Source organism: Lonchura striata, chromosome 1 (genome assembly GCF_050655825.1).
Source record: "Lonchura striata isolate lonStrDom1 chromosome 1, ASM5065582v1, whole genome shotgun sequence".
Lineage (NCBI taxonomy): Eukaryota > Metazoa > Chordata > Aves > Passeriformes > Estrildidae > Lonchura > Lonchura striata.
Window position 1 is genome coordinate 39,043,147 of NC_140703.1, and position 20,412 is coordinate 39,063,558.

Genomic DNA, 20,412 nt, shown 5'->3' on the forward strand with positions numbered 1-20,412 from the left:
TATTCATTGGACAGATGTAAATGAAAGCAAATGCACTGCCCTAAATACAGGTGAACCACAGGCATGAGGGTTCTCAAGCCAGCCTCTGCCTGTGTATGCTGCAAACACTACATTGTACTGCTCCCAAGCTTCTGCTGGAGAGCAAGGGGAAGGTTTTTCACCATGCTAGAGTGATGTTGCTCTATTAAGAGAAACTAGAGTGGTGCTTATTTATGCCAGCTAAGTGTCTGATCCTGTTTAAATGCCCTCATCCCAGCAAAGTAAGGAAAAGGGAGAAAAGAAGAAATAAAGGAAGTAAGTGGATTGGCTATTTGGATGGACAAAAAAAGGTACTCCTCAGAACCAAAAAGTTATGAAATACCAGTTTCAACTTTTAGCTCTCTCATGGCAATTACAGGCAGAAAACAGCTGGGAGGAGGAGAAGGGAAGGAGAGCTTAAAATTGGGATGTTTTGAGATCTTCCTCTATGGAACAAACTGAAAGCATACTGCAGCTCCTGCAAGGTTTCTATGTGCACACATCAGCCAAGGAGCCACAAAGCTGATGGGTTCCTTCTCACTCTGCTGTAGATCTGGTCTCATCCTGCTTTCAGTGGCACCAGGGCAAACAAGCGTGCCTCCAGGGAAGACACTCAAAGGATCACAGTCAACCAAACTGGGACCCCTAAAACTGGATTTCAACCTGCTATGCTGTAAAATAATCAGTCAGAGAATCTGAAAGCTTGAAGCATTTAACATTCAGGGCACGTGAGTGCAGAGTGAGTGCAACTTCCATGTTGAGTGTATGGTATAATAAAACTTCAGGTCCTGTCTGTTCCTGTTCATTGCTTTTCTTGTTCCATCTCTTTATGGCTGCATAAATCATAATTATTTTGCAAACTCAATGAATACTGAACTGATGCAAGATACAGAGTTCTCCATGTACAGATGTGTGCTTGCCAAAAGGCTGTGACTAACATCACAGCAGAGGCTGCCCACTGGTGCTACACAATTGTGCTCACTTTTCCTTAGGATAACTTCATTACAGAAGTAGACTAGCAAGAGTAACACTCTATATTTCAAATACAGAATCCCAGTTCTGCGATGTATAATAAAATCTTTAATATGGAGTATTTTCACCCCAAAGCCTTAAGATTTGTATACCAACAAAAGAAAGAGTCTTTGGCCACTTGGATTAACCTAGGGTTTCATTACAGATCCAGCTTCCAGCTTCAGAGGATTGAAGTGGAAGAAGTTCAAACATTCCACAGACTCTTCTTCCATCAGTTTTTAAAGCAACTGTGTCTTTCCCCAGCTTCTGTACTTTTAATTGACAGAAACAAATCCAAAGAATCCCTCCCACCACAAATATTGTGTGAGTGTATTTGAGTAAAAGCACTGATTATTTGTTGGTATGGTGCTGCATCCATCAGTCTTAAATAATCATAAATAAAAACATTTGTGCTATTCTTTGGTACATTTCTGTCTAAACCACAGCTGAACTTTTACGTTGTACAAACAAAAAATTGCACTTTTATCTTCTAGAGAGTCTTGCTCCAACAGACGTTCAGCTGAAGGATTCTTTATTGTACTCAAACCTTGTCCCATAAGAGTTGCTGCTGTTGCTCAGTTTATGAAGTATCTTAGAGATTTTGTTTGGTCCACAGCAGAAAACTCCAATGGTCTTCCTGTTAAAAAAAAAAAAAAGAGGGAAGGGGAAGTTATGACATTGTGAATAAACAGTAATTTCCAATAATAGACAGAAGTGGATCCTGGCCTCATGGTATTATACATAACCCACCTACATACAGATTTTAAGGTGAGAACAGTTCACTAGATGATACAGTTAGTTTTACTGAAGCCACCACATCTCTCCCAAGTATCCCTACAACAAACTCTATTATTTATCTGACTAAGACAGCACTAAGGAAAAAGTGCTTCCTCTTAGTCTCAAGATACCAAATGATGAAATATGACTATCTTTCACTCTATTTTTTTCTCATGATTAATCACTTTTTTGTTAAAAATATATCTCACTGTAAAGACTTCCTTTGTGTAACTCATGAATTACACAAGCATATCTAGTCACTAACAGTGATTAGTTACACTAATGAAATCAGAGCACTACTAACCCAAGATTATTTCTGTCAGCAACAGAATAATTTTACTGCTTTACTTTCACATTAGCATGCAGTTTTCCCTTCAACATCTATACTGAGAAATCTTACAAAAAGTCAAACGCAGAGTACGATCCTTGTTCATCACCCATAGATCTTGGCCTGGGCTCTTTAGTCAACCTGACTTTTTCATACCACCCTACTGACAACAGCTCTTTGCTCTCTGGTCACTTTTAAAATAGGCTATAAGTCAGACTCACAGTCATACAACATTTTAGGGCTCAGAACTGTAGCCAACATCTGAACAAAGCACGTCCACCACAGCAGGACTGAGCAATTCACAACATTCACTATCTCCCTTTTTTTTTAAGATGAGAAAAGGAAAAGACAATGCAGTGCTGCCTTTTCTGTATCGTGGAAAAAAAATCATCTTCCTGCCGAAATTGTGTCACTACAGAAAAAGATCTAAAAGATATACTAGGATGAAGAAAAAGCATACAAGAGGGAACATGGCTCTAATTATTGTGATCTATAGCACTCACCAAGAGGATGGAGATTTGGGTTCTGGGTTCTGCTTCCAGGACTGTTTCTATATTTTATCCAGTAACTGTTTAATATACAATATTTTAGCATATGCAAAATAATCAAATTCAGTTTAAAGCTCCCTGTGCATGTGTTTGATGAGAAGAGGGAACTAAGATAAGAAGAAATCTTTGATGTGTACATGCCAGGTGTCAGGCAGCTGCTGGAATAGCATGGCAGTGCACAGGCAACAGTGCCCAGCAACACTGGCAGGGTACAACTGAGCACTCAAACATCAAAAAATCACCAAAAAGTTATGCAGGTAACTGCAGTGGTGTCCTTGTGCAGGCACCTTACAATGCAGATTTTGATTGTCTTCAAGGACATCATCTCTCCTATCAATCCATGGCAAAGTCATAAGTCATACTTTTCTCACCCTTACATTTATCTATTAAGCTTTCCTGTTCTGGCAGTAGTCCTTTTAATGGCAATGGGTGTTGTGCTGGTGGCTGAATTTATTGCAATAATGAGAGAGCTGTTCCTTGTTGCTCTCAAGTAAGATTCCTCAGCACTTGCAGAGTCTGAAATCCCTCTAATCTGTGCCCACTGGAGAAAAAGTATTCATGAGCTGCCAGCAAGACTCTGTCTTCTACTGCGCATTTAATTGAAATAATGAATGTTGCTGTTGGGTTTGGGTGGGGGTTTTTTATTTTTATTTTTATTTAGTTGAATTACTACAGTGAACTGATAAAATAAACCCCAAAGAGGTCTGCTGCCCCTTTCCCTTTCATTACATATAAATAGCCAACGAAGTAAATACATACTGCCAATGTATTCCCATCCCAGCAACAACCTTCCAAGGTATACAGATATTTTGGCTAGTAATCAGAATCACAGGAAGGTTAAATAATTTGCCTGAAGTCACACAAGAGACCCATGGCTATGGCCTCCTAAAACCCAGTTGAGTCACTGTTCTGTACAGTGAACCACAGGCTCTCAGACTGCCTTCCTGGGATACCCACCATCAGCACCTAGTCTGGACACCCCTTTACGCACCATCTACCTTCCTCCCCTCTGTCCCTGCCTGCAGATGTCTCCCTCCTCCTCCCCCAGCTCCTGCCTGGCTGCTGGAACACACACAGAAAGGTGGCTGAGAAAACCTACTACATGGAGCAGCACATTCCTACCCTGAGCTGATGGCTTTAACTGTTTATCTATCACTTGTTTGGGACAAAGTTTCTCTTTGTGGCTTAGGTGAAAACAGGCAGCTGTGTAGTCCTATGTCTGAAAATCTCCAATAACACCTTAAACGTTTACAGTTAAAGAAACTATTTTACAGACCATTCTTTGTAATATTTATAAACTTCAATACAGAATTTACTGATTCAGAACGTTAAGCAAGTAACTCCTCAGTGTTCCTATGGGATGAGTAGGTTGACATATATTCTTACATCCACTTTATAAACAGTAGGAGTTGAGAAAGATTAAATACTTTGCTGCATTGAGAGGACAGAGTCAGGACTTGAAATGTTCCTCTTTTAAATCCCATATTCATTCCTAGAGAGAAGTTTCTTCTTTAGAAAACATGATAAATGTATCATGGTGCTCCATTCTTTTTTCTCCTACAAGTATTCATGTCTTTTTCTAGGTTCTTCTCTACTTGGAAAAAAGCACATGCCCTTTTGACCTAAGCAAACTGAGCAGGGTGCAAGCTTTTCATCCAGGACACAACTGAACAAGAACAAGGCTGCTGCTCCATTCTCCCACAAAAAAGCATGAAAAAACAAGACCTGTAATTTATTACATAACTGTTCCAAATCAGATTGGGTCTGCAGGTGCCATTTGAAATATGAACAGTAGATGGCATACATCTGCTCCTCTTCTCCTGAAAATCAAAAAGGATCAGGAGCCTGATGCTGGGTCTTCCCATGTCATGCTCCGAAGGTCTGGCAAAGCTCAGACACTTACAAATGCACTTTGCTTATTTGGGACCCATACAGCAACAACAGCAACAATTCACAAAGCACACAGCAATCAGACAGCTACACAGAGAGAGAGAGAGAGCTTTGCCAGCTGCCTGTTTATTTATATGCAGCTTTTCCTAAAATCACAAGATAAAAACTGGAAAATATCTTGGCTGCCCATAAACAAGCCCAAGGGGATGATTGCAAATGTGAAAGTCTGAACGCTGGCACCAGATGTTGGAAACAACTTGATTGACCTGTTTTGCTTTAGTTTGGCTTTTTTTTTTTTTTGTCTCTGTAGAGCAGCAGGGACATTTAGGTGGAAAGTTACAGAGAAATAAGAACTGAAATAAAGCTAGTAGCAGACCTGGAAATTGAACTAGTGGGAAAAACTGAAGTTCCCATCTCATTCAAGGTAAATTTCTGCACAACAGCTGAGGTTGTCAAAGGCTTCACTACTGTACACTGTTACAAGTAACTACATCTATAGGTACAGACCTATATAAACCTTGAGAAAGAGATGACAAAGAGGGACAAAGCCTACATCTTAGCAAGATAATCAAAAGAGAGTATTATTTTGGTATTAAAGACACCTTGCTTGAAAACAGTGGCCAAATTGAAAGACCTGATGTGAAAATGCAGAGGAAATGGTACTTGAAGTCTAATTAGGAGTAATGCAATGGAAAGCAAAAAAGAAAAATAAAGTATGACTCCTACTACTAATGGCTTCATCTATATTATGTGCTCTTACATCTTTGGAGGGAAGTGGCAGGAACCTCATAATTTTCATCTTTTAAATTTGCACTCATGTAGTTAAACAAAGACATCAGAATAGAGCATAAAAGGTCAACAGTCCACTATGCAGAGATCTTTGAGCCTAGAGAGTCAGTTTGGTTCTCTTTCCCTTTCTTTCCCATGGTTATTTGCTCTAAATTTCTTCTCTAAGTGTGAAAATTCTACTAGAGACGTAGCAGCCTGTGGGGTGTCCTGCTCACAACATATGACCTGAATCCAAGACAAGTATCATCAGCAGCTGACACTGAGTGATACAGTGGTACATATGGCACCCAGTATTTCTCAAGAGCCAGGGCTCAGTGTCCCCTAGTCATATCTAGCCTCAGAAGAGAAGAGTCAACAAACCACTGGGCAGATTTCACTTTGCAAGTGCAAGAGAGGATGAAAAGTTCTTGAGGGAAAGTTCTGCAAAGCACCTCTCAACCTGGTGCACCCAGATTACTATCAACAGCTATTCAGGGGAGGTTTGCTCCCACACCACTGACTTTGCTAGAAGTGGATTAGGGAAGATTCACACAGTCCCTTCTTCAGATCAGCTTTTTAGGCAATAAACTGCCAGTGGCAGATAAAATACTCAACCAACAAAGCTGGATTTGGACAAAGACATTCCATATGGACGCTTTCCCTGGTTTACACTTGTCTTGTTTCAGACCATAACATGCTTTCCGAGCACAGTAAAAAAGCATTGCCAGGTTTTAACAGAGAATAAAAAATAGCTGGAAATACCCAAAGACAATAAATCATCTGAATAAAAACAATACAGGTAATTCAAATTCTTCCTTGTGAATTCTGTTTTTAAGCTAGCATTACAAATCATGAATCAACAATTTTAAGAAATGTAACTTTATATAAAGAACCAGCATATGCTGAAAGCAAGACACTGCCATGGACGAGAACATATGTAATCTCTGTGCAATGAGATGGAAATCTGCTATTTTTATTTTCTGAGCCACTGAACATCTCAACTACATGAGAAACTGAACTGCTCTGAACGTAAAAAAAAGTGTTTCAGTTTGTATAGGCTATCTCTCAGCAAGATAAATCTCAGAAATATTTTCATACAAACAGCTAGAAAGAGATATGCCCAGCCATCCAACTGTGGCATCCTTCAAGTGGACGAGCACTTACCTCCTATTGCACTTTGCTATGTCATCAAACAGGAGCTTCCACCGGGGTCGTCCAATCAAAAGCCTGGAGTTTAAAGCTTGATATTTCTCACCAATTATTTTCTGCAAGAAACAAAAAAACTCCATTCTGCCTGATTTGCAAATTGCCTCATATCACCCAGGGCTCCCATTTTCGCTATTGGCTGACTTGCCGGAGTGCTGAGGTGTAAAACCTGAGCACAAATACCAAACAGTTGTGATGGGAACTGCAGCCATTTTATGCACCAATACCTCTGCTCAGTATCTTTTCAATGGCTCTCCTTGGTCTTAGTTATACATTGTCCCTCATGCAGCTGCTCATTAATTTCTACATTACTTTTAAACCAATTTATTTAATCCATAAAACAATAACCATGCTTCTGTTACTCATTCCCACACTGGCTTTTAATGCTAAGCTGGAAGAAATGCTGCTGATGAAAAAATCATATTTTTGTCTGAAGTCTTTTTTAAAACTTTGTGCAAGTAACTATTAAGATGACTAGGTCTGAAAAAGTAACGAGGGAAATCTTACTTTTCTCCCTGAGAGTAGTTTGCCAGCTGTTTTGAGCTGCTGTAACAGCAGAAAGCAGCCAAAACTGCTCCCCAGATAGAACTCACTCCATTCCAGAATGCTAACTCACCAGCATTTTGGTAAGGTGAAATGCCCTCTCAGTGCAGGGCACAACCCTGGGTTTGCTGTCCTAACACAGCAGCAAGAGTCAGAGAGTTACACATTATCTAGGCTCACACATTCCTTCCCTTGCTGAACAACCCAAAACACTGCCCACACCAACACCAACACAGTCCTGGCCAACTCAGCCTCCTTTGGGCTTTTATAGACAAAACACTTGCTGCACGGTGAGCTCTTACCACACAGCCACAAGGGCTTCTCACAAAGGGAGCAAGAAGTGCAACTGCCCAAATTTTGGCAGCAGTCAGCCCTTTGGACTAACCTCAGTGAACACACAACCTGTATAGCCATGGAAACTTAACTCCTCCTTGAGTAATTTATGAACAGCACTATGCTTCATGGCAGTTTTGTTCAACAGAAACAAAAAAAGTAACCTTAAAGAAGTACTTCAATCAAAAAGCTGACTTAAATTCAGCAGCTGCTTCATTAGTATCACTATGCAGTATTAGTATACTATATAGTATCAGAAAACTCCCTTTGAATTGACTATTATTTCACTTTCCCTATCTTGCATTGCAGTCGTGCTTCAGGTTTTAATTTTAACCTAACAATTACATACCAGGTTCATCAATTAGGCATTTTCAAGGACTCCATTTTCATCAACTGTTGTCCAGGCATTACATTTATCATAGTCATAACTACTGTAGCTACCACATCACTTAAACTACAGGATTGTGTTCGTACCAGAGCTGTGAATGTTATGTGATCATCTGATAGGAGACAGATTAAAATCCTTTGGGCAAGGTTTTTCACTGCATTTCATGTTTTGCAGTAATTGTTAGGCTTGCCTCTGGACCCCCTGTAGTCAGTGGAAAGCTTTCTGACACAGCACAGTAAAGACTTGTACCCAGGCTTATGTGCTAGATAATGTAAAAAGAAGATTGCAAGCATAAATAGTTACAGGAGATGCCAAGAGCTGGGGAATTAGCCTGGTGTTAGCATTGGCAATACATGTCAATTGACAGTTCAGTATAATTTTCAGTGTTACACATCAAGAAATTTCTACCTTTCATCTATATATGAGACAATTAAATAAAAAGCTTTTAAAAATAGCTAGATCCTTTCAAAATATATATGAGAAAACAAGATTTCAGCTTGCAATTTCCTAGAACTATTCTGGTTTGGTTCTTAGCCCAGAAACAATGCAGATTTCCCATCAAACACAGCCAACTGTCTGGTCTGTGGCCTGGCCTGGAAGGACCTTTTTTCCTAGAAAAGGAAGATATGGATTTCTGCCTAATCAAGTTAAGGGTACTGCACTAGACTCTCTTAATGCTGTGGGGATGAACTGGCTGTCTTGCTCTATTAATGAATCAGTCACCCGAGCTTGTGGCCTCATCTCCTGTTTTTACCATCTGCAGTAATCCCCTTCTGCCTCTGACTGACAGTTTGCATTGACTATTACTCCAAGGTCTAGTTTAGTTTACAAACAACATTTGGCCACATACCTGTATTCCATCTGTTTGACTGAGGTACAGCTGGATATTTATATAGTCTGGCCGATTCTCCTGCCAAAGCTGGAAGGATGATAAAAACAGCTAGTGAAATAATACTCTTTTTCTTAATGTAAGTGTGAAATCACTTGTGCCTACTATGCTGAGGTACATGGGTTTCAGCATCAATGAAGTAAGCTTTTTAATGAAGAGGATGTGCTTGTATAGCACATCATGCTGTGTAAAAAATATTATTTTAGGAAGCTACATGGCTCTTAAAATATACTTGAAATTGTTAATTCCACTCCCTTCTCAATCTGCCTACTAACCAAATGACTAAAGGCCCCTCAAGGCTTCCCAGACTGCATGCATTGCTTCTTCCATCACATAAAGTAGTCTGGACACAGGTAAGTGTCCAGGCTACTGGAACTTGGCAACACTGCAATGAAACATTGGTGATGGATACTCAAACTGGTTTTTGCAGCTCCAAGAATAAATGAAGCCTGGATTAGGCAGCCCAAGCTACCGCTCTCTCATTTTGAGCAAGGCTGCCATTCTCGACAGAATGCCACGTGTGTGCTGTGGGCATACCTTGCATTTAAGTTGTCAGGATCCCTCCAAACAACACCCATTACCTTGTTATGCAACATACAGAGCAGATCTGCAAACCAGCGGAAAGACTCAATGTCCCTGCACACCCAAATGAAGTAGAGTCTTCTGAGCTTGTAACATTTCCAGCCGTCACTTGAAAATAAAATGTGTGGGTAGTTAAAAATTATAATTTAAAAAGGAAACATTAATTAGGATGCTTTATAGTTATTAATGGAAACATGAATTTCCTTTAGAAGCTAACTGCTAAGCTGCTCTTCAAGCTATGACACATCAGACGCTGAATTGACCAATTCAGATTATCCTGAGAATATTAAATATCTAGCATAGAGCTAACAGCCATCATAGACATTGCTTCCACACTAGGATGTTGTCAGCTATACAGATGATTTGGGCAGCAAATATGGATTCATGTATCATCATCAAATTTTTATTTCAAAGCAAAGGAGACATTTTAAGTTCAAGTATATTATGTCAATGCTTTATTACATTTATAAAGAGGCCCTTAAGTGGAAAATATTGACAAATGCAATCATGTCAGGACTTAATTCTGCCCTTCTATCTGAAAGGCTCTGGTTGATTATCATTAATATTGTAGCAAAACCACAAAGACCATGAAATCATAGCTCCATTGTGCTAGGGAACTGCGTGATATATTACAGACCTCAGAAAATGCTGGTGGATAAAGTGCAGCCATGGGCAGATTCTGGCATTGCATTTAGAAAAACAGGACTCTCGTGTCAGATTTCTAATTCAATTAAAACACAAAGAAGTACAAAGGAAGGATTTGAGTGAACTGGGAAAGAAAATAGAAATAAATTATCCTGATGGATAATGAGTTCAAATTAAGCACAAGAATTCAGGAAGCATTTTCTTAGTTAGCCAACAGTGTTTTTTGTTGTTCTGATCACTGAAATGGTCAGTGCACAGTTTCCTCCTTTTCCTCCTAGAATGATTTTCAGCTAGAGAAGGCCATAGCCTGTTCACTTAAAATGCCAATCCTAGGAGCCAGACCTGGTTGAAAAGTTTCATGATACATCTCACCATACCCACTGTACTTTATTCCAAACTGTAGAGTTCCTGGCATATCCCACCAGGATATAGGGTTAATAGATCTATATAAGTGATGGCTCTAACCAGTGTCTTGCCTCCCCATACCTCTGCCCTGAGGAGCAAGGATGGAGACACTGGCAGCACCTCAGCAGCACGCAGAACTGAGAACTCACCTTTCATATAAACTCCCCAGAGAGAGCAAAAAAAAGTGTTTCCAGACTGGTGAGTACAGTGTCTTTCAAATCCCGATTTCCAATTTTTCATTTGTTAACTGCTGACTTTCAAAATACAATTTCCTTCTCTTTCTGACTGCCTAGACTAAGACAAGCACTTAGGAAGGGTCACAATCTGGTCAGATAAGACAAGAGAACTATAAGCAGTAGCAAGGAAAATAAGTGCCTTTCACCATAAAAAGGGATAAAAGAAGAGAAAAATGCAAGGCATTTTGTATTGACATGCCCAAGTTCAGTAACAAAACACCACTCTCAGTAATGAAACACTGCAGCCAGAGAAAGAGCCTGGACTGCAAGATTTCATCAAATAAGTCCAGCATAGGTTTAAAGTAGCACCCCAGACACATATGCCTGGGTCTACCTCCAGCAGGACATACTGTGCAGGAGAGGTGCAATACCCATAACAGCCCCCATTTCTTGTGTGTTTCTGTGTTACACTCACTGCCCATAACAGCCATTATTTACAGACTCTTATGCATAAAAGCCTCTAGCTTTCCATAATTTCTTAAAATAGGGCACAGGGTTCAACAGCTAAGTGGAGGGAAGGGCAGGGGCATGAATCAAATTATGTACTACAACAGGAAAACAACAGAGCAGGAAACAAGATTTCAAGGACAGACTTTGGATCTCTCCTAGATCTGAGTGTCCTTGACACAACAGGACTGGCCTTGCTGCTCTGCAGAGCTGGCACCATCAGGCAGTTTGCATGTTCATACCTGCCAATATCTGCTTCCAAGCCAGTGCAAAGACACACACAGATCAGCCACTAAACCAGTGTCTTGTTGATGTTTAAATACTGAGGAGGGAAGCAGACTAGAACTGTTACTTTTTCCTAGAATTAATTCTTTGTATATTGTACAGTGCACAAGGGGAAGAGCAGCTAAAAAGGCAGGTTATGGAATTAGCTCCTTGGAAGTCAATTTATGAATTTATGCAGATAAATGGACATTGCAGAATCCTTTGGACACTACCATTTTCTTGCAGTGTCTGTGAGAATTCCTACAGCCTCAGATAACACACTGGTAGAGGCAAACATCTAATTACCTGCTGCTGGCCCATTTTTGTGTTCTGTGGCATTTTTGCTAAATGCTATCAGGGATAATCCATCACAAGGAAAACAGTCATTTAATCCACCTGAGCCCCAGGCTTTCAGCAAAATTTTACTCTGGTTTTGAAAGGGTGATCCATATGCTCTCAATCAAAGAAAATGAGGGAGCCCAAGATGGCCTTTGGGGGCTGCAGCACTATGAGACACACAAGGCTAATGACTTTCAGTAGCACTTGGCACTGTCAGGTCCAGCCCAGGCTAAGGACAGAAGCATCTAAATTCCACACTTCAACCTTACTTTTGATTTAGAGCTGACCACTGGCATGCTCATCTTGCAAGAAATGCTTTAACTGTGTTTTTTAAAGCCCTCCCAAAGCCAGTTGGCCTCTCAGCCTCTCAGGGAAGGTTTGCTGCTTTGGCTGGCTCTTTATACTGGGCATTTGATACAGGGGTTCTTAACCTGTGACTGGACCTCTTAAGAAAATATAAATAAAATCAATAGCAATCATAAAAGGAAGCCTATTTCACACAGCATAAAATTTAGTGGGAACCATGCTGTCAATGTGACAGAAAAACAAGAGGTGAAAGGTTTAATCTGCATAGAATATCAAAGACTTTACATTAAAATGTAATTTTAAAATAGAGAAACAATCAGTGAAAAATAGAAAAATGCATACCTAAAATTTAAACTTTTCAAATGGGGTTAAACATTTGCATATTACCTCAATTCAGATTGATCTCTTTGTATTAAAACCTCAAGCTTAGACATTTAAAAAGTCAAACCAGGAGAACTGGTCCTGCATTTCCAGCAGAAGGATTGTCACAATTGTCTGACTCCCAAAAACTGTTACAGTACACAGCCTCATCTAAGCTGGGACTAGGGGAATAAGTCCTGCTGAAGGCCTGTGACTACATTAATCACAGGCTTAATTGGAGGCAGGATACAAAGGCTGGTGATATTGTCCCAGTGCAGGTGCATCTCTGCCACAACAATTTGGTTACAGAGCTGGTATGAAAGGATTTATGCCCTTTAGGGGCATCTCAGTCCTCTACATATTTTCAAGGAATCATTCACTTTTGCCAGTGGAAGTTTTCTAAGACCCTTAAACCCTTTCCGACGTGCATTGTTGCTGTAAACTGGGGCAAAATGGCTTTAAAGGCTTAAGCTCACTTACAGCAGTGTGTTGAGCACAGATGCAAATGGTGTAACCCCAATACCTCCAGCCACACAGAGGCTGACCTCGTAGTTCAGGGACTCCTCAAAGGGACTTCCAAAAGGTCCATCCACATACACTCTGCATAAAGAGAAAAAAGCACACTTTTAGAGGAAGCTGTTAAGATCAGGCAAAGATAAAACAAAACAAGCTGGAATTAAAACCCTAGAAAGAATTTGTTTTAAATTTCTATTAGTCTTTGGATGCATAATGTGAAATTTTTTTTCCTGGAAAACTTTATGTGGACAGAAATGAATGTACAGGTGGTAAGAAAAACTGTTACCTAAAATTTCTTGGCATGTTCCATGATTAGACAAGCTATTTTTTAATTGAACGAGTGGGGGTGACTAAATTATGGTTTCCTATTTTGTCTGGTGTCAGAGGGCAAAGAAAGGGCTGTACTAGAAACAGTGATTTGGAGGGTCATACGTAGGAAATAAAGCAGTTTAGCTAGGCCTGCCTAGGAGGTTCATCTTATACACATTTTTTGACGAGGGAGAAAAACTGCTGAGTTTTTCCCCTTTGACTCATGCCTATCATTATTACAACCATTCTGTCCACTTGATTTTAAAGGTTATTTAGGAGATTGTGTCCCATTTCCAATCCATTTTTAACATTTCAGACACTACTGGATAGTACATTGATTATAATTTAAAACTTGGCTCTAGGTATTTTCAAAAGTTTGACCTCCCACAAGATTCTTCCTACAGTGCTGACAATCTGAGCAATGTCACCCACTGGCAGCTCAAAATTTATGGGCTGTAAGATTTCATACACTCTCTTCTACCTATGGAAAACCAACTGCTTATCCTACCTCAGTAACATATTCATCTTTAGAAACTGCTACAAAGAGAACTTGAACAGAACATTTAGTCAAGGCCTGTTCTGTGTATGAGTGACCCATTGGATCAGCACGAGATCAGCATGAGTTTTATTTAGATAACTGCAGAACAATTCAAGTGTGGTGGGACCAGCACTGTGTACAGCAGCTCAGGGAACAATATTTGCCCCCAGGTCTGCTGACCAAGAGCAAGCTTTGGCCTGAGTCCACTAAGGAGCTCCAACACACATCAGTTTCATGCACACACACTGGCACTTATTGCACAACCAAGCTGTACACACTCCATGGCTAATCAAAGGGCCTAAGCTTCTCCTTTATAACAACAGCCAGAGAATTAAAGGCAGAGAAGACATCACCTTTCTCAGACAAAGCCTTCCAAACCTCATCTGATTAATTCCTTTGGAGGGATGGATTTTAGCCATAACTTAAGTTCTTAGTCTGATCTCATTTCTTTTAGTTTTGTGGTCTGACCCTTGGCATCATCTCACCAGTCAAGACAACATCTTGTCTGCGTGTCTGTGGCCAATATGGTCCTTTTTAGGAAATTTTTTCCAGACCTTTGCTATTGTTGCTTGATATGCCTCACATGTTTAGGCTCCTTCTTCTGTGGTGCCTTAATTGAACAGAGATTAACTACCAACTTTCTGAAGGATCTGAAGGCTGATCCTTAACTATGTCCTGTCTTACAAACTCCTTACTTGGTGTCCTACCTGGAGAGAAACAGAGAAGACACTGGCCCAGCCACATACACCATCAGAAGACATTGGAAATGTTTTTAAGCAACCAAATTTTATAACTACGCCATCTTCAACCTAAATATGCTTACTCTTATTTCTGCATTTACAGTCTCTATAGTATTTTACGAATGTTCTGTTGGAGAATCTCAAAGCATTGCAATGTCAGGTATGTTAGTTCCAGCATGGTGAGAATATTAGAAAAACAAATTCACTCCTTACTTAGGACAGACATATTGTTTTACACAATGGGGCCAAGAAAAACTTAACTGGCCATGTGCATACAATATAAACAGAACTTTAAGTATCTGCTCATTAAATGTTTCCTCTTACATAACACTTTATACCACATTTATTTAACAAGGCTTTATTTTCTACTAATGAAATGATACCACTGCTGGTGCAGAGTGCAGCAGCAGCTGCTTTAAGAGATCTAAAGTTTCACTGTTTGACAGAGGATGGAAAGAAGCAGCTCTTATTTAACTAAACAACAGGAGAAATATTGAGAAGCAGGTTATAACACTGAAATAATCTGGTCAAAGGGATATTCTGAAAAAGTCCACAAATTCTATGGATCTCAGATGTATATGTAACAGATGTAACAGAAATCTAATTTTGGTATGTCAGAGTATGTCAAAAAAAAAAAAAAAAAAAAAAAAAAAAAAAAACCCAAACCAATAAAAAAACCAAAAAAACACCCACAAAACAAAAACAAACAAACAAACAAACAAAACTGATAACAAAGACCAGCAACCCTGTCATTCCTGGCCTTCCTCATATACATCTTACCCTAATAAGCCCCACTTGGCTGGTGAAATCTAGAGAATTGCTCCTAAAGGTATGAAGGGCAAAATCACAGGCCTGAGGGAAATTCCTTACATTCTGGACAAGCATCATCAACTTTCCTTTGGATACACAAACCTAAAGCCAACATTTTGAGTGAAAAACACAACCTAATGAAACAAAAACAATCAAAGCACATTTTTCCAGAAATTACCCCAGTGGATGTAACAAGAGTTATTTATTGTAGAGGTGCCACTTAACATAACTGCACTATTTGAGGAGTACCTGAATATATGTGTCTATGTCTGATCTCAGAGGGATTAAGAAATTCCTGGAAAGTCTGAGTGCCTCTGAATAACACTGACATGATCAGGCATGGAAAAATGCAAAACTAGTTCTGGTCACCAGAAACCAGTCAAGCACAGTGCATGCCAGAAATTCAAGAAACAACCTGCAATTAAATATGCATTTTGGTCAGAATGCTCCGGTTTGTGGTCCATTAGCCCCATCTGGCCTGCAAAATATTTCTATTTGCCCACTGCGTCTTCCTCTGAGGGAGTGAGGAGCAGTTGCTTGGACAGCAGATGCAGTCAGAGAAGCCAAGGGCCTCCTGCTGTGTCTGCATGTGGTCCAGCACATAGCAGCCAGAAGTCACTGCTTCCAAGTGTGAAAAAGAGAAATGGGGGAAAACATGGAGAAATATTGCTACTGTGTTAACCCACTCCACCGGAATGCCTGAAAAGACTGATTCCAAGCATAACATGATCTCCCTTGAAGATTTTGTTGGAGGTCATAAACATGTACTATTTAATTCCATTTTACTACGGGGATAATTTACAACTGAGACAAATGTGGCCCTGATGCCTTAGTGGCAGTGGTAATTTATCCTTTTCTTATTCAAGCCAGTGGAAGCTAGAAACCTCCTGATGCCATATCAAATGGCACAGGGCTGAACAGAGCAGTGATTCAGTCATAGACTTCTGCAGAGATTATGCAATTTTTGTTTCCTGTCAACATGTTCCTCCTTTCATTTGGTAGGACAGAAAACTTTTGCATGAGTGCAGTTCATTATTGAAAATTAAATACCACAGCGCTCAATTAGAAGACAAGGGGGATAAGATGACTTTTTGCTTCTTAAGCTGTGGCCCAGATATACCACACTACTATGCTATACCCCCAGCTTTCATTTAATTAACATGAAGGAAGGGAATGGAATTTTACTAGAAGTGTAGAAATTGTTCCTTCAGGCAAACTTATTCAAATAACAAGTTCTTTTCACATGTATTTACTTCCAGTCTTAGTAGTGCTCTTGCTTATTATTGTGGCACATTTTTTTAGCTCAGATAGAGAAAAAAAAGCTCTTCAAAATAGAATATATCACAAAAAATAGCAGAGCACATTACAGATGTAAATGTATCAAAGCATCTTACAGATATTTTCTATTTAAAGCACACTTCCATTCTACAGTGCAGTGATACCAAAATAGCCCAACAAGCACTAAACCAGCTTGTTCCAATGCTGGGCAATGCTACTGCACTAACATGGGCCTACCCCTAAAAATGTCTCAGGGACACAGGCAGCTGCACTGTTTTTGAAATCCAAGTCATTATTTTCCATAAGGAACTGCACAGTGATGTGTGGATATACCTGCTCACACCTCTTGGACTTGGCTCTCAGTGCCATGCTTTACTTCAGGTTGTAGGAGACCTTAGAAAAGATAATAGTTTGATTGTACTTCATAACCCAATATAAATGATGTTACCACTATTTTTGCTAGGCTCTCTGGGAGCTACTGTAACACATTATCTGGGATATTAGTGCAATAACAGATGGACAGGGGAGTTAAATCAAGAGCTTGTAGGAAAGTTTAATTAAAGCAGTGTCATAATCTCCAAGCTGAACTAAATGCTTGGATACAAAGTACTGTATGCACAAAAAGTGAAATCCTAGTCTGACTGAAGTTTCAGGCAAAGCTCTTACCAAAGTCAACTGAAGAAGGATTTAAACCAACAGTATGAAGTTTTATATCCTTGGTATTCAGTTCTTACCAAGATCCATGTGTAGGTATCTTTGTGTGAGCACACTAAGTTCTGGATACAGTCAAAAGACACAGTCATAAAGCTAATGGAGATTAATCTCTTTCCTGATTCCTTATAAAAACATCATTGACATTCTCCAAAATCATAACAAAATCAACTAAACAACTGTTCTCCCATGCTTGTTCTTCTCTTTTACTTGTCCTGCCAAAACCACGTCTCAGTACTGATGGATTCAGCCTGAGAACTCCAAGGAATTGACTGTCTGATGGCTGAAGCAGTTTCCTTATGTTCTTCTGCTGCTCTAACTCTGCTGCACCAGAGATGCAATAATCTCTCTCTGATAACCCACAATATTAGCTTCTACCCCCACATGACAAATATTCAAACAAGTGCCTCCATGTTCCTCCCACACTTTCCCTCATGCCTGGGAGGGAATCACAGTAAACATCTGCAGAGCTATTTCGTTATCTCCCTTCAAATTCCTTCTTAAGACTCCTCTTTCCTCTGATATCTAAAAAAACAGGCTCCTGATATGCTCATTGCAGCTCATATTCTGGATCAGTACCATCTCACTGTTTCCCTGAATTTTGCTGTCGATTGTATCCATCTGTTGTCTGCTGTTTCTCCAGCTTAAGCTGGTTTGTCTCTCTGCTGTGTGGCTCTGTCTGTCAGAATGGCTCCCTGATGCATGACTCCTTCTTCAGGGCACCAGCATAACAGAGATCAGAGAAGGATTGCTGTAAGCCATCTAAATCTGAAACTTGTATCAGAGACAATCTTTCATAGTCTGCAGAAAGCAAAACAGACTACTGCACTGTTCTGGAACATTTTGGAGTCCAAGGCTCAATTCACATTTTTCAGTAAAAGCCTACCTACAACAAACTATCTGATTTTATTCAAAGAAGCTGCATTTTCTACTATCAAAGCTTTTAAAATATTTTCTGCAGCAAAAATCAAGACAGTAATTTCATTTTATGAAGTCAACATACAATACTACACAACATTATTTAAGCCTCAATTGATATGTGTACACCCCAACACTATTTTACCAAAGGGGTTGTGATTATTGACAGCATCTCAGTACCAATAGCCTTTTACAAAAGAACCACTAGTGAACAAAGCATGGTATCCTTGGTTTTTATGGATTTACAAAACTACTACAGCTTTTCAAGGTTTAAAAGTGTCACAAAATGTGACATCTGGCATGTGGGATCAGAGATTCCCATGTGTTCTCCTGACACTGTGAAGGATGATGTTTCCATTAAAGCAATCAGCAGCCCCTTGATAAGTAAGCTTGCAAGACCCAGTGGGTCCAATTAAATTTATATACTGTTCTGTGCAAGATTGCAAAGGGTTATGATTCTAATTCAGGTTTCATTAGCCATCCTCTCCTGATTTTTTTAAACTGCTTGAGTTTAATTTCTGGTTGTTTATTCACATTTTTTCCTCCTTACAACTTCACACATACTCTTACAATATGTACTATAGCTTGTAGAATTTTTCTTCTGTTTTCTACCCAAGCTGATTCCTTGATCAGCTAGTGAAACATCTGATTATAACAACATGGATGGCTCAAAAAACTAGAGAATCAATTAATACCAAATTTTCTTCAAATAGAAACCAGATAAATCATTATTATTTTTAGAATCCTATAAGAACCATCAGTTTTAGTACATCTCAGTTCCATTTATTTCTCTCTGGCTGGGCAAAACTGAACAAAATCACCTTTATTCATCTTTTTATACTCTCAAGGGCCCAGAGGTAACTAAAGAAGAATTTTCAGCTCTACAACATCCTTAGCAAGAGGAAGTATGTTGAAGGCATGATGATGAGGGTAAGAGAGCGGAACAGCTGAGCAGGCACCCGTATTTTTATGGATAATGTTCCTCCTGTAAATCACAAAATGAGATTTGTGAGTTTCTATGACACACAGTGCAGGTTCGAGAAGATTCCACTGGAGTGGGCTGGAACACTAGAGCAGCAAAAGTTGTACAATTACTTTTTGAGAGGAATGAGGAGGACGAGAGAAGAAGAAAAGAACCTCCTAACTATGAATAAGATGCTCATAAAAGCATGGAGATCAAACTACCACTGATGGCAGCAAAGAACAGACTTGTACCTCTGATGGACACCCTTACAAACATGGCTCTTCCTTGTTCATGACTCCCTCAGCAATCTGAAAGCAAACTCTCAGACCAAATTAGTTTCCCTCAAAACTGAATAAAATTATCTAAATATTGCCTGAAGTATTTATGGAGAATCCATATTTCTGACTACTCATTGCTGACTATTACAGGAGAAGAGCAACAGTTTACATCATTCACTTACTCTATTAAAAAGGTCTGTAAAATCACTATGAGAACTACAATAAAATATAATTATAAACCAAGGCAACTTTGTTCCCTTAAAGTACATGTACTTTCTGTACCAAATTTTTGGGTCAATATTCTTAATTAATGTTGCATTAATTCTTCTCCATGGCAACCTTTTTAAGGTAATTTTTATGAAATGTTCTCAAAATGTATTCCTTTGATTAAAAAACACACAATTTCATTTTATTTTAACAAGAAATCCCGTTATACACCTTTTTCCTTACCAATTTATATTTTGCAAAGCGCCTTTCCTTTCTATAAACTTGTGTCCTACCAATTTTGCCTGAGGTAATCAAGAAAAATTAAAAGAAGAGCATTTGTAATGACTGCACCACCTACTGCATTTTGCTTTTTGAAAATTTATCTGTTCCATTATTAAGTGATAAATTGCTGTCAAACAGCAACCACAATGAGGTAGAATGTGCTGGCCATATTTCTCCACAGCCCATTCACTGACACAGCAGCTATCTGCTTATCCCACTGCAGAATGTTTTTGTGCTTTAGAGTAATCCACTTCCATATTTGAGCTTTGGTCTGTTTCAATATTTACAGGAAGCTTTCTGTTGCCTATACCACTGCCTTTGGTGGTCATCTCAGAGAGGTGATGCCATCTAACAGATGGCATGGAAATAGTGCCAATATTAGTCCTCTTCCTCGCTTGGTTAATGATACTCACTGAGACAGGATATCCCATGTCTCCACACCAGTGGAAATACCTGCAGCATCAGTTCCTCTAGAAGCCTGGAAGGCAAGGTGGCTAATGTTCATGTTGCAAACAGCAACAGCTGGATAGATAGCTGTGGAGCCAAACAAGGATTGTTGGTAGCAACAGCCAAGCATT

At 39.5% G+C, this 20,412-nt stretch overlaps 1 protein-coding gene across 4 annotated transcripts in view; it reads right to left on the minus strand.

Annotated features, from left to right (window-relative positions):
- Positions 1 to 1,075: 1,075 nt before the first annotated feature.
- NOX4 (NADPH oxidase 4) overlaps positions 1,076 to 20,412 on the minus strand; it is a 97,807-nt gene continuing 78,470 nt past the window's right edge. For all 4 annotated transcript variants that reach the window (XM_021545015.4, XM_085574789.1, XM_085574783.1 and 1 more), the window contains exons 14-18: positions 12,764 to 12,883; positions 9,281 to 9,389; positions 8,661 to 8,729; positions 6,505 to 6,605; positions 1,076 to 1,666 (exon numbers count right to left, since the gene is read on the minus strand). In XM_021545015.4, the coding sequence (XP_021400690.2) occupies positions 1,546 to 1,666; positions 6,505 to 6,605; positions 8,661 to 8,729; positions 9,281 to 9,389; positions 12,764 to 12,883 (520 nt within the window). In that variant the 3' untranslated portion in view covers positions 1,076 to 1,545. The remainder of the gene's footprint in view (positions 1,667 to 6,504; positions 6,606 to 8,660; positions 8,730 to 9,280; positions 9,390 to 12,763; positions 12,884 to 20,412) is intronic.